Source organism: Dinoponera quadriceps, unplaced genomic scaffold (assembly GCF_001313825.1).
Source record: "Dinoponera quadriceps isolate SergipeBrazil2010 unplaced genomic scaffold, ASM131382v1 scaffold6098, whole genome shotgun sequence".
NCBI lineage: Eukaryota > Metazoa > Arthropoda > Insecta > Hymenoptera > Formicidae > Dinoponera > Dinoponera quadriceps.
Genome location: NW_014559993.1, coordinates 2,410 through 17,817, shown reverse-complemented (window position 1 = coordinate 17,817; position 15,408 = coordinate 2,410). Strand labels below are relative to the sequence as shown.

Genomic DNA, 15,408 nt, shown 5'->3' with positions numbered 1-15,408 from the left:
ATCAATTACAGCGCTTTTCTTATAGTAGTTACAGAATGTTGTCTGCTTCACTCCTGCTGCTACTGAAGTCTTGAGGGGAAAAGAGTTCACTTCCCCCTCCACGGTGTGATTTAGAGTGAGACAGAGATCCCCCGATATTGCTTTCTCTTTTTAAATGTTTGCTTCAATGGCTAGCACAGCATGCGCAGTCTAGTTATATACGTCTATTGCAACGACTGGCGTCAGCGATAAATGCGTGGTGTGTCTGTCGAAACATGCGAACGTCCTGTATCTGCCGTGTCGACACTCGAATTCGTGCGTGTCCTGTCCGAAAAAATTGTCGACGTGTCCTGTGTGCAGAGCCTCACTTTGGATGTGCGTCAGGGTACATCATTGAAAAAAAAAGGGGGGGGGGTGGACAATTGGTGCAAAAATGTGTAAAAAGCAACGTTAAAAATAAAATATTCTTTATTTCACACCACGTATAGCACCGCACGATCAATCTTTGTCAATCGTTCACATCGTCGTCGCTTTAGGAACGAGAAGCGGAAGTATGTGAAAACAGTACATGCTTCGGAACGTGCGAAATACTCGAGGAGCGGCTCGCCGCGTCATCTCCGGCGCGCACAAACCGCGCTCTCGAAACGCCGTCGATCTTTTCACGCGCGGCGGCGTCGCTCGCGCTTGGTCAGATGTAGAAATATATCAACAATATTGCGATTCAATATGGCGTTTTTTGGAATTATACATACAGATTTATAATTTTTGTCGTAAGAAAACTTTAAATACGAAAAGCATGGTTTTCTCCATTATCACAGTTAATGTTTATAAACATTCAACAGTCAGTAGAAACTATGTTCGATTGGATGGACGAGAAACTTTTTTCTTTGAACAATCAATTGAGCGCGAACGATAAAATAACTTTTACGCAAAATTATACAATATAGACAATATCGTATAGTGAACGATACATATTGTTATCTTCCTCATTGGTATCTTCGATATAAAAATCGTCCGCTTTGATCGTAATATCCGTTTGTATAACGATATTCTTCTTTTACAGCCAATAATTTTTTTGAATTCCTGATAACAGTAGAATTATCATATACTTTTAGCTCGGTGTTTATGTTTCGATTGAAATTGCCGCTATATCTCACGTCGTACGGCAGCGCGAAGATAACTTCTTGCCTACTCAATCGCTTTTGACGTTGATTTAACTGTCGTATCAATTCTGAACGTCAATCGGCACCGCTCATCGTTTCGTTGAGCTAACTGGTGATATTTTGAATCTCGAGTCGTATTATATAGCAAGCGAATTCTAGATATCGACATCTCCACCATCTTCTCTTTGCAAACATCGTTTTTAAAGAAAAGATGAACGATTGTGACGAGAGTTACAAGAACGTCGTTGATACTAGTCAAGAGAGTATTGTTACCGTGGTTGAAAATAATGAAACATTTGACGATTATGACGTTCTTTCATCGTTTGATGAAACGCGTACATTGAGACGCGTGAGTCATTACATGATTCGCGTAATGCTATTTACACAAAAGGGTACATTGATCGCTGATGCGTGGAAGAAAATAGAAAACGTCGAAAATTTTGTCAAAATATTCTTGACAGAGTCTACCGGCATTTATTAGAGGAAAAATTGTAAAGAACGACATTTATTATTTTCTTTGAATTACAGAGCGGATACATATCCATGGTTGAGCGAAGTTTTGACGCATTTGTCATTGTACATCGAGTCACTAAATCGTTTTATTCGTATTTGCTATTCTTGCAAAGAGTGGAAAACATTCTTGTTTAAAGATGATCAATGTATTATTGACGAATTACTCAAAACATCACACGGAAAATCGTCGATTCGCGGTCCGGGTCAATATGTTTTATATGATAAAAAACTTCCATTAAACGCAATATGGATCTCAAAACGTTCAGATTGTTCGTATTTGTGCGGTTTGTCCGCGAATGATCCTATAATAATTGTAGAAGCGCCACAATTTGTTACTTTTAGAACGCTTTGTAATAATTGTCCTTGGCACATTTGGAAGATTCATGACGATATTGAAAAAATTATGAATAAGATACCAATTTCGCATTATACACTTGTGGTTTTTACCAAGTAAAAGTGAAATTTGAAAATAGCACAAGTACAAAAAGTGGTCTTTTGAGTTTTTCGTCTCAATATTGGATGTTGATAGTTTATGAAATTTATATAAATCTAGTAATTTTTATGTATTTTTGTATAGAAATACTATTTTTCAATATAACAATTATTATTTAAAGTTTTCTTACGACAAAAAATATAAATCTGTATGTATAATTCCAAAAAATGCCATATTGAATCGTAATATTGTTGATATATTTCTACATCTGATTAAGCGCGAGCGACGCCGCCGCGCGTGAAAAGATCGACGGCATTTCGAGAGCGCGGTTTGTGCGCGCCGGAGATGATGCGGCGAGCCGCTCTTCGAGTATTTCGCACGTTCCGAAGCATGTACTGTTTTCACATACTTCCGCTTCTCGTTCCTAAAGCGACGACGATGTGAACGATTGACAAAGATCGACCGTACGATGCTATATGTGGTGTGAAATAAAGAATGTTTTATTTTTAACGTTGCTTTTTACACATTTTTGCAGCAATTGTCCACTCCCCCCCCCCCTTTTTTTTTCAACGATGTATCCTGACGCACATCCAAAGTGAGGCTCTGCACACAGGACATGTCGACAATTTTTTCGAACAGGACACGCACGAATTCAAGTGTCGACACGGCAGATACAGAACGTTTGCATATTTCGACAGACACACCACGCATTTATCGCTGACGCCAGGTTGCTGCTGTCGTCGTCGCTTCGTCATCATCATCGTCGTCGTAGTCGTCGTTTGCGACAACTTCGCCGCCGCAAGAATCGTCGTTTCCATCGTCGTAGAATCTAGACACTGTTACGTCCCGGACGCGGATGTTGGATTATTGAAAGATACGGAGTTGCGTCGCGAACGTAAAGGTTCGGGTGGAGTGTAAATGTCCTTTTTGGGTCAATGGATTTAACCAATTTACCCTGGGATGGACGAGGCTGTGTGAATGTTGTTGTGGATATGGATGAGCGGGTATGTGCGTGTGTGTGTGTGTGAGGTTGAAGGAAGTTAATAAAAAAGTTAAGTTGCAAGAATTAAATTTATTTACGTTTGAGGAATTGTTAAGTCGTACTTGAAGCAGAAGCCAAGAAAGAGTCGCGAGGCCGAGAGAGAGTGTGGTGTGTGTGGCTCGGCTTCCCGCGTCACCCTTTTATAGGTAGGTGATGAGACACCCCCGCGCAGGTTCCTCATCACCCAATCAGGAACAAAGTACATTTCACGCCATCAGAAATGAGTCATATGGGTTTATCTTACAGTTCATTAGAACTGTTATTCTTTCGGCGCTATGACTGCCGACTGTTTTATCCGAAGCGATGATCTGATACCTCGGAGTATGTCTTCCCAGAAGATATTATTTGACACTCGATATTCTTTCGGCGCTATCGCTGCCGATTGCTTCATCCGAAGCAATGATCTGATACCTCGGGGTATGTCTTCCCAGAAGTTATTGTTTGACACTCGATATTCTTTCGGCGCTATCGCTGCCGATTGTTTAACCCGTTACGCGAACGTAACAACACCGCGCAGTTCGCACCGACGCTTCTCAACTCTTCGATATTCTCAGCGATTCGTTCGCGTATATGCGCATATTCCGTATCGGAAGTTACGAACTTCGATATCTCAACATCCATTTTTATTCCATCCAACAATTTTTTACCGATTCTTAAAGATCTTTTCGTACGTTCGATCACGTCCGTGCAGGATTTCGAGAACGATTTCAACGTTTCCGTGTCGCGTTTCACGCGAACGGCGCAATTCTCCAGCAAGTCTCGAGGAACCCTCAGGTGTTCCCGGCAAGGTTCGATCACGCGAGACAAAGGTTCGTATCGCGCGAAGCTCGAAAAATTGAACGGTGTTATATTGTACTCGTAGTAGAACACGTTGGGACAATCCATCCTCCAGAAACAATGCTCGCGTCTAGGTATGGCCGCGATCGACATCTCTTTCTCCAGAGATGCGATCTTTGCTTCATCGTCGTCGTCACCCGACGGACCGTCAACCGGGGGTGCGACGTCAGCGGCGTTGTTCGACGACGGAGACGACGGAGACGACCGCGTCCGGCGTCGCGCTTAACGCTTGCAACGCTCGATTCGTTTTCGAGTTCGAAGACAGCGACTGCCGATGCTGTTGCGGTTTTCGCCATCGTCCAAGAACCAAACCGCATTCGTGACAGACCACGACGTCGGCGTGATCCTTGTAGAAGAAACCTGCCGCTGCCATGTAATGATTTTGACGAGTTATCAGAGTCGCCGGCGCCACGTTTCTTCTGTTGTTTCTGTCTACGTAAGGTGCAACGTCCGACGGCGACAACCATACGGAGGTTTTAGGCCAATGCTCGAATGATGCGGAACGTCGAGCGTAAGAGGAATAAAACGAATATTTTCACATTATCGTGAGCGTACATACGAACCACCTTGTATAAACGCTAATGAGTACTGTAGACAATTGTTTCAACACGATCCATCGCGAGTTCTCGACATTTCGAACGAAATGTGGTCGCGCGTTCGCGTTGGAAACTTAGACGAATATCTGAGCGTAATATTTCGAGACATGATAATATCGGGCGGATCGGAGACGCACAATCCAAACTTGTTCATACCTCGCGCTTCGATATTGTTGATCTTTTGGATGTGCAATGTGTTGTATGGTAACGAAAGCGTCAGCGTGAATGTTCCGATAGATGGAGATGTTGCGGAAATGACGGAAAAGCTCACTCGCGATTATCTGACCAGCAGCAGCGATTCGCTGACCATCGAACGAGGCGTCGCTACTATAATTGCTATCGCGGAATTCGCTCCTTTCAATATCATCAGATTCGTTCTATCGCTCGACCATTTTTCGGAAATGAAAAAATTTTCACTCTCGATCGTATATCTCAAAACGCGATCGATCACTTCTCTTTGCAACGTCTCAACATCGGAACGTAAAATATCAATCGCCGCGAAATAACCGTCGTACTGTCGTCGATGCGAATCGACTATGCTACAATCTTCGTCGGTTGAAGAGTAAAATCTGAAAGAACGATGATATTTTGCAATCGCCGTGTCGCTTCGCTTCGGCGTCGTGTTTTCTAACAAGATCATGCAACGCAAACGAGATTTTTTCGTTCGCGCAAGTTTCGAAGAGCGCTCGATCACCCGAGTTACCGCGCACACGGATCTCTCATCGCGCGGATCTTAAATCGCTATTACGGTATCAGCGTTTCGCAGATATTTTTCGATCAATCGATCTCTCAACTTGTCGGCACCCTTCTCGTAACCCCACAATTCGCCGGAAGTATCGATCAAATCGTAACTGAGAAAACAATCCACGTGATGTTTGAAAACTTTCGATCGCGAATTCCTCCATTTCCACAAAGGCCTAGCGAATCGTGGGTCGGTAGCCACTTCGTAGCAAAAGGCTCTTTTGATTTTTTTTTCACCACGATAAATTTCATCGAGTTTCTTTACGTTTGCGCACAAAGTATAAACAGTTTCCGCCGTTGGTGCGTAATCTTCCGATCGAACGTTCGTTCCATGCGCGATAGATTTTGCAAAGAGTGTTTTCCCGGTTTCCGGTGAACCCGCTAAAACGATTCGCGGTCTGTAATCGGTTCTTTCATCGGAATCGGTGTATGGAAGTAATGAAAAAAAATATCTCATTGTAATTTTTATTTTTTTCTTTTACGACGATCAATCTTACAATCGAACAATCGAATCATTGCGCAAAATTAATTTCTTCTTTGTACGCTTCATCGGCCCAATCCATCTCCTTGTCGACATCGTCGACGTCAAATCGAACGAAGTCGTCGTCTTCGTACGGATGTTCATCCGTCCCTTTTGCAAGCTACTGCTGCTGCTGAAGAAGTTGAAGTTGTTGCTGCTGAGGAATTTGCTGCTGAACTTGTTGAATACGACGCTGTTCGAACGAACACATTCGCTTCTTCTTCTTCTTTCTAATTGTAGCGTTTTCTCGAAAGAATCGGACTTTGTACGACGTAATTCTTCTTTTTTAGGCTCGTTATTAACGGTTTGCTCATCTTGCCGAACCTGCTGTTGCTGATTCACGTTTCGCTCGACGGTTCGCTCATCTTGCCGAACCTGCTGCTGCTGATTCACATTTTGCTCGACGGTTAGGTCGTCCCGACGAACCTGTCGTGGATCGACCACTCGCTCTTCCTGCCGCGCATCGACGGCTTCCTGCCGTGAACCACCTTGTTCTTCTTCGGCGAGTCGAGAATTTTTTTTCTGATGTCTGTTGTCGCGATGATTGCGAAAAGTCGTCACGTTTAACCTCAACGCGCGTTGAAAGCGTTCCGTGAATCGAAACGTCCAATATTTCATCACCAGTATTATATTTTCATTTCTCGAAAATATCGCTTCGTCGGAACATATGTCGTTTATTGTTCGCAGCAGAGCGTCCAACTGATCGCACAAGTAAACAGCGCGAGCGACTTCATTTTCGCGAGCTCGCCACCTCCGGTAACGATTACCTCCGTCGCGACGATGCTTTCCTTCGTTGCGTCTGGTACCGTTCCAAGTCGGTTGTTCGGGTCGAGACGACGACGATTGTTCCTGCGGCGTTTGTTCGAGCATCCTCCACGCTGGTTCCCCGTTGCGATCGACGAATCTCATTCAACAACGATCGATCTATTCGCTCGCCGCAATGTCCAGTTAAATATCATCGACACCTGCGACCTTATCTTTGGCATTCGACGATGATAACGATGGCAGCGTTTTGTACAAAGTTAATAAAATTTCAGCGAGTTGTTCCATATCCATTATACCGATACGTTTGTTCCATATCTCATCGCAATAAGCGATGAGCTGGATCCATTGTGATATTTTTATTCCAGAAGCGTGAAACGCAGACATAGCGTGCGTCAGTAAGATGCTGAAACTTTCAGTTTTTGAAACGTCGTCCTCTTTCGGCGAAGCGCGAGACGTGTCATCGGACAGTATCAAGTGCTGCGCATCTATATCGTCTGGAATTTTAGTTCCGTTCAAACAAACGCGATAATTGTCTCGAACGGCGGATGCACTGTGATTTGCGTACACCTTATCGCGCGTATCGTGTCTGACGACGGACAATATTGTGAAGAGAAGCGCGTTCGTTACATCAGACACGAATATTGATTCCTCGTCCGTTTCAATCTCAGTCGTTTCGCCATCGAAGCGTTTCTTGTATCGATCGGAACGCATAAAATTTTTAAGATCGACGCCATCTTTAGTGCGTATATTGTTCGATATACATCTTGCGCATACCTCGCGGTCGCGCTTGAATTCTCGGTACATTTTTGACAAAGATTCGTCAACACATTGAATTTTTACTTCGCTGGAATCGTTTTCGCTCCCACCGAAAAGTGTCGCTGCGTTGCTCTCGTCAGCGCTACGATGCGACAACAATTCGAACATTCTCAGAGGCACGTTGTTGTTGACGTACAGTCGAGCCGATCTATTTCCCGCGCGACGAACCGGATACAACCAACGAATACCTCCGTTTCCTCTTCGGCCGCTTTCCACCGTCAGAGAATTGACTATGTCCTTCATAATGGAGAACAAGTCAACAGTCGCGTTGTGATTGAGTATGAACTTCAGAGGCTATTGTGCAAAGTTTGAATAACATTGACGAATCATCGATATTATTTATTCCGCGATAGGAAAAGTCGATGAAAATCACGACGCCTTGTATTTTGATCGCGATAAAAAGCGAAAGTGGAATTATTTATCGACGGAACGTTCCATCGACAATCGTCTTCGCGTGCTTGCGAGAACTGTCGAAGAGGCGAACATAAATTCATTGACAAAATTTTTACCCTCGTGATGGTCGCCGATCATGGCGTTGAGACGTAAAACGCATCGCGACAAATTGACGGTTGTTGAACTCGACGACCAAGGTGGAGTCGTTCGTTTGATCTCTACGACGATACGATTCGCAATCACGTGGTTATTAAAAAAACACGCAGCGTTGATTCGTAAGGAAAAAGTAACATCGAACGCGATATGTTCATGTATTTGATCTTTTCGTTCGCGCTATTTCTCCTAGTGTGGTGCGCGATGGAAATACCTCAATGGTCGATTTCTAAATATTCGAAACGCGACGCTGTATTCGAAGCTGAATTGAATCGTATCAGAAGAGCTAGGTTTTTACGCGTCAATGCAACGGAAACTTACTCGGAAAGAAAAGCCGAAGAATCCGCAGACAATTGTACGACAATTTCGCGATTCTGCATCACAAAGGAAGATTGTGAGGTTTTATGCGTAAGTCGATTCGGCGCTGATTTTACATGCGAGGGGAACGTTTGTACGATTCGACAACGGGATAAAAATGGCGATGACGACGGCGGCGATGATGGCAGCGATGACGATGTACGAAAGGATTGTGCGATGTAAAAGCCGGCGAATACGCTTTATTGGTGGGATACACGAGTTTAGGTGCGGCTATATGGCAATGTGTTCAATTGTACAAACACTTTCGGGATCGCAAGAGAGCGTGCGAAGGCGGAGTTTAAGACTTGAACGTCAATATTCGAGAACCGAGTTATCGCGATTGCGTTTGTCCCGATGGGACCTTTAGATCGATCGAAAATATATCGGGACTTTACGATTCGAGCGTGCCACACTGCATCCCTGAAAAACAATGGTTCGTTCACAAGGCGAATATGCGAATCGTTTGACAATGTAGTTTTATTTCATATGTACAATGTGACGTTACATTTCATCGTTCCGGTAATATCTATGCATCTGGCTAGTCTTATCGAGAACTCGGCGGAACTTAATCGCAAAAAATTCGATATAATTTCGGCGTGCGTAGGTACGCGTTTCATAACATTTCCGTCGATCGTCGAGCCTATACCGTGCGACAATGCGATTTTGAGAGAAGCTAACACGTACAAATTGTTCGGACTTCGATGCGAACACTTCGCAACGGCGGCGGCGGTGAAATCAATCGTCGCGTCTACGGTCGAGCTTGCGATTTTAACGAAAGATTCGATGGAAAAATTATTCGACGATGATGGTACGGGAAACATACATTCTATGGTTTCATTCTTGTACAAATCGCGCACTACGCATATGAACCTCAAAGCGAATATGTTGGATGACCGAATAGCACAATTGTGAGCTTTTTGGGATATCGGTAAAAATTGATCGATTGTATTGTTTTTCTTACGATTTAAACTCGCGGAAATATCCGACATACGTTTCCTCAGAATCGTTTTTCTATGAAAAATGAAAAAGGAACCGACACTACAAACGCTCCGTCGTTCAACATTCGATCGAAGAGTTCTCGCATTTGGGACGATTACGCGTTTGAAAAGCCCTCACCGCTTTCGACGCGTCTAACGATAAAATCGAATATCACGCACGAGATGTCGCAAGCCATCGTACGAACGAGAGACAGAGTGGATGGGTCCAAATGAAAATGTCGATCTTCCATTTGTTCGCTGTTCAGACAAAACGGTAAACGATACCGCCATGGCGACAGAACGACCGGCGACGAATCCGAATCGACGAAGTGTTCGTCGTCGACGCACTGACTGTTTCCACACGACACGTTGCAAGATTCATACGGCAAATGCGATATCATTTCCGACAACGCGTAATGAAAAAAGTCAAACGGTTCTATCCTCCGCCAAATATTGAACATCATATCGGATTCCGCGAAACGAATCGTTACGAACGGATCGTTGGTTCGCGAAAGGAAATGTTTAACGTCCCGACCGTACTGTTTGACGATGCTGGTCAACAGTCGTGAATGTTCGTCGAATCTCGAAAATACGCTGTCGCGATACAGTCGCAATTTGTCTGCATTCATGTACGACCTGTCAATACATCGTTGCAAATCTGAATTCAGCAGTAAAACCGCGCAGTTTTGCCACAACATCGCTGAAGATTCAACCGTGAAAGATCGATGCTCCTGTTCGGTCAAGGTTGTTCGATGACTCGTTTTGTTCGTTCGATGACACGTCGTATTTTCTTCTTTTTCTTTTTTCTCTTTTTTTTCTGCGTTGTTGTTAAATCACCAGACGATCGCTTTCACTTTTTCAATTTAACAGTTAGCCAACGAAGACGATTTTTCGTTTTCGCTTTTCAACGTTACATCGCTGATATTTTCGCTGGAAATTCCGCGACTGTAAACGCAAGAGACGGATGTTTTAAAAGGCCATAAACATTTAACACAGTCGACGGAACTTTCAAACAAGATCAGTTTTGCGGGTGGAAGGTGGTCTTTCTTTGATTTTTCTTTATTTTTGTACATGATGTTTATCGGTCGCAACGAAGAACAATGTTCTTACAGGGGGGAATCGCAACGCCTGCGATCGGTGTTGATTGCTGCTGTGTCTTTAGCGAACACGATTTGCGAAGTTCCCAAATACATCGTCGACGAATGCGCTCGTTTTTTGGAATTGATAGGCATAAACGCGGACGTTACGGCACTGTACGATACTGTAACAAACAAAAAATTGTGGAAATTGGCATGCGAAGCTTACGATGAACCGCGAGTGGAACGCATCATGTTCGGTATGACGTCGTATGTTTTGGAAAATCCACTGGACAGAATGGTGTACACGATGTTGACCGCGCAATCGTTGACCATGATTTAGAAACGATTCGCGACGATTGAAAATTTGAAAAGAATGGGATGTGTGGTAGAAATAGTGGAAAATTTACGCTTGTGCGGAGAACACGGCGACGACTTGCACAACGATCTCGTCGCGTTAAAAGAGTCGATAGGTATCGATCTGGCGATAGGTACCGCTTTGACTACGGTGCTCGAAAAATTCGACGAGGAAAGATTGAAGGAATTTGGAACTCTTTCCGCGAGTGTTATCGAAAAAATGTTCGATTCTATCTCGCGGGAGATAGCACTCGTTAGAAACTGATGGAATTGCAGAATAAAAAGAAATACCGACAACGACGACGATGGCTGTGTCGCAAAGAGAAAAATTAATTGCAGCGCAAAGAATGGGGGTCGAAAGAAACAACGAAAAACGATCAACAACTAAACCATAGTTTCGGTCGCTTTATTGAACAATCTGCAAGATGAAGCGGCGTGTTTGTTCAATATGTCGCTTATATTATAGTCGTTCAATTCGAATGAAATTCCGCATTCGAAACACACTACGTTGCGTTCGATTCTCGCAAATCCTTGCTCGACTAATCGAACCGCCATCGTGGGAGTAAAATACGCGGATCGTTCCAAACCCGCGGTTTCGCCGATCCCGTAACACACGAATGTGCGCATTCTGTCGGACCAATATCCATATTTTCTTCGTGCAGAAATTGGCTCGTATTTTCCTTCGAATCGTTTATTCTCGCGTCTCCATCCGCAAACATCTCGTCCAACATTCGTCTCTTGAATCTTCGCGGAGAAAATTTCGCCACTCTCGTCGCGACGCTTTTGCTCCTCCTTCATCGGTAGCGGTTGTCGTATCTTCGAAGCTTCAATGACGTACTGGCATCGAGGCGACCATTTCAAATGTTCGAACGTCGGAACATCTTGCACGGTCCATCCGTTCAAAGAGATGTTACAGCAGTGACGTTTCACCGTGTCGTTTGGTCCTGTGTGGTAAAATCGTGCCAACTCCTCGATGGAAACGTTGTGCGAATATAACAATTCGAATCCCGCGAAACTTTCGAACCTGTCTGCAATTTTTTTCATATCGATGATCGACATCGCGGAGCGGAGAATTTGCGCGCAGCGTATATAACGTCGAAGAATCAAATTGATAAAATCAGTTGATCGCGAAACCGGCACGTTATACAAGCGACGCCTCATTCACCGACTAACGTGTGAGTGTACTTTTTTCACTTGAAAACGATCGTTTTATATCACCATACCTCTCTTTGCTCGCTCGTTAGATGGCAGAGCGTTCGAATCGAAACGTTACGACGCGTTCGACGATGAAAAATATCCACGATCGCTGGTGCAGACGGCTGATTCTAGTTTCTTGGAATTGAAATTGAACAATTTGGAAAATTGGTTCGACGTTTCGTGCGTCCTTTATTATAATTTGCGAAAAGTTGCACTACCGTTCACCGTCTGCGAAATGACGAAAATTTTGCTGCGCGTTCGCTCGAAATCCAAATTGTTGCCATGGTAAAGACATCATAGCAACGCTCGCTGCTACGATATTGGAACTCGCAGCTACGGATTCTCGCGCTTTCATGCGATACTTCAAAACCGTGGACGACGCAGTTCTCAAGCCGAATCGATCGTTTGTTAATATTTCGCGGCTTTTCTGTAAACCATTGAACGATATTATTTGGTTCAAATTGTCGACCAGGAACGATTTGATTGAGATGTTGCATTGTGTACTGCAAAATCTAGACGCGTACGACTGTTGCAGCGTAGAATGCAAAAGTACAACGGACTCGAAGGGTCTTTTCGCGCTTCGAGAAACACGATCGAGCAGGCAACTTGCGACTTGACGGTTATCATATTTGACAGAATTGCTTGTTTGTTCAACTGCGAAAAAAAAAAGAAACGAATCGCTCAGAATTTTTATCAGCCTTCGAAGCTTTCGTTCGAGTCGGTGCTTTGTGCTTGTCCGTATCATTGACGATATTCTTGTCGAATCGTGAGATCAGAAGCATCGTTTGTAAAAATTCACCCCTTTCGTGTTGGAATCGATTTCGTTGCAACGTCGTTGGAAATTTTCTCAACAATCAATGCGATACGAGATTGGAAATTTTTGAAGAAAATAAATAGAGGAGTAAGGCCGGTTCTAGCGCAGTTGGCGTGTTGCTTTTTGACGTCACGGCTACGTCACGCGAGGGAGGGGGTGACTTGTAGACGCGGGGGCTGACGTCACGCGGGGGAGGGGGTGTTTTGTTGGCCCGCGAGGGGACTGACGTCACGCGGGGATGTTATACCGACCGAATAGGACCCTGCAGCGGTCGGTACCCTCCTCCGACAGTCGGTATACCCTTGTCCTCGCGAAGGTCCGCACCCCTCCACCCACCCTCCCTCCGATCGCGACGACCCGCGGTAGTCGCCCGCGAAGGTCCGCACCTACCCTTCCTGCAGCGGTCCGATCGGTACCCCCTCCAGCGGCCCGTTCGCGACGACCCAAGTTCACCCACCCTCCAGCGCACTCGTCCCTATATCGCGTTCACTTACATCTAAAAGGGGGAATATAGGGAAAAGGTAAGGGGGAGGATATTAAGTTAAGAAATTTTTTACGATCAAAAAATAGTTTATTATTATGAGTCCTGACGTACATACCAGAGGTCAATCACTCTCGATGGGCCTCGGGATTCATAGCCTGATAAAAACGCAAGTCAGTAACCTAGGTCAAACGAATTGATACTACGTAATTCCTAGAAACATGATGCACCGGATGCATCCAGATACCGAATACATCACAGAAACAACTTAATCACCAAGATAACACGACGGAAATTAAAGCTATTATCTTAGTTCTTTGTATCAGAAACCAACACACAAACTGCTCCTTTTATTCCCCTGAACCATGTAGCCAGAAAATATTTCCATTCTCCACCTACTCCGTTTTCCCGGTCGGCGATATCCTCAGAGTTTATCACCTCCCCTATTTTTTTTTATCATCTTCCTCTTTATATCAAAACCCCTTTTTATAATAACACCTCTCCTCTGACGAAATCGAATAGGACCCTGCAGCGGTCGGTACCCGCCTATCGCGTTCACTTACATCTAAAAGGGGGAATATAGGGAAAAGGTAAGAGGGAGAATATTAAGTTAAAAAATCTTTTACGATTAAAAATAGTTTATTATTATTTATCAAGAGCATAATGTACAATGTCTTTCAAGGCGCACGCCAACAGCTCACAGTCGACAAGAGACTCGCTGTCGAAATCACCACTTTCGCGTATTACTTTAGCGGCGTAACACCAGTCAACAGTTTTGGACTCGTACCATACGCCAATAATATCATTTTGTTGCAAAATGCTTACAAATTTTTGGAACTTTGTATTAACAAGATGCATATTTTCGTATAACCATGAGTACATATGATCAATACACTACTCAAGATTGAATAAGGTATCCAATANGATTCTGGTTTTAAATACATTGACTTGTTAAACAATGTAAGCTTTATAATGGTATCACTATGCATCATACGACATTCCATCGCCAAATCTCGAATCCATAATGGCAAAGAATGAGATGACTCCACATGTCGCTCGATGTGTGCACGTCTATGTATAATCTCCTTCCAGATTTCATTTGGTAATATCAAATGATTGCATCGATTATCACCAAGAACAATTTCCACGTAGGATGCAGGTCCTACACTGATTCCAATTTCTAAGTATTTATATGACGTAGTTGTTAGCATGTATCTCCTCCCTAAGATACGAGCAGGAATATGTGGTTTTTCAGTAGAAACGTTGTAAAAAAAAAATATAAGAGAAGTTTTTGTTAAATATTCAAATCTGGAAAGAGAGAGATTATATTGCATATAAATTGAGAATAATACTAACCTTTTACACTTTTTCTTGCATTGTGAAGCCTGTTTATCCTGTTCAATAGGCAAGTAATAATTTGCACGTTTGGTCTTAACTTCCGCACCAATAGTATACATCTCGAACTATATGTAACAAAATATCGCAAGATACAAAATGTAGCGCAACCGGAAACCAACAATGATGTTGCAACCAAACAATATGTGGATGAGCGTTTCGCAAAATTTGAGACTGATAGTATAAACAACATTGCGCGTAAACACTACGTACAGGATAATGCTCTTTGTCTGACTGCTGATCGTAAGTTTTTTGACGCAAAAGGAATTAAAATACGACATGTACCATGGCCGGAAGCTATAAGTGACGTTGCACATAAAAATTATGTGGATGAGAATGTGAGAAAGTGGAAAGAGCAGTTCGGAAAGTATGTGGCAGAGAACATTGAAACGTTGAAAGATCGATTGGAAGAGGATATTAAAACGTTGAAAGATCAATTGGAAGAGAATAGTAGAATGTTGAAAACTGGACAAATAGTAATCGAGATGAAAATCAGACAGAGTATAAATGCTCTTCATCAAAACATCAACCTGTTAGTTGATAAGATAGGTGAAAATAAATCTGAGATAAAAAAAATGCGATAGAAGAAACTGATGCGATAGAAGAAAATAAATCTAAGATAAAAGAAAAAAAATACTGATATGATAGAAGTACTTAAACGTATCAAGGTAAAAAAATAAATAAATAATGGAATAGTACAGTTAAATCAGTATACACATAGACATTATAAGCATGAGAAGACGATCATCCTCCGTAATGGCGAAGGAATCATCAAAAGTCGGCAAACGGAAGAACGAAAAGCA

The 15,408-nt window shown here is 43.3% G+C and overlaps 3 protein-coding genes across 3 annotated transcripts in view; 1 reads left to right on the top strand and 2 right to left on the bottom strand.

Annotated features, from left to right (window-relative positions):
* Positions 1-2,799: 2,799 nt before the first annotated feature.
* Positions 2,800-4,098, bottom strand: LOC106750588. Its single transcript, XM_014631032.1, has 2 exons — positions 3,637-4,098; positions 2,800-2,921 (listed from the first exon to the last, which is right to left on the bottom strand). Exons 1-2 carry the CDS (start codon positions 4,058-4,060, stop codon positions 2,800-2,802), a joined length of 546 nt encoding a protein of 181 aa, XP_014486518.1. The 5' UTR covers positions 4,061-4,098.
* Positions 4,099-11,102: 7,004 nt separating this feature from the next.
* On the bottom strand, positions 11,103-11,777 carry LOC106750587 (baculoviral IAP repeat-containing protein 3-like). Its single transcript, XM_014631031.1, has one exon. It carries the CDS (start codon positions 11,775-11,777, stop codon positions 11,103-11,105), a length of 675 nt encoding a protein of 224 aa, XP_014486517.1.
* A 2,096-nt stretch (positions 11,778-13,873) lies between these two features.
* LOC106750585 overlaps positions 13,874-15,408 on the top strand; it is a 3,121-nt gene continuing 1,586 nt past the window's right edge. The window contains exons 1-2 of the mRNA XM_014631030.1: positions 13,874-14,074; positions 14,698-15,137. Of these exons, the coding sequence (XP_014486516.1) occupies positions 13,874-14,074; positions 14,698-15,137 (641 nt within the window). The remainder of the gene's footprint in view (positions 14,075-14,697; positions 15,138-15,408) is intronic.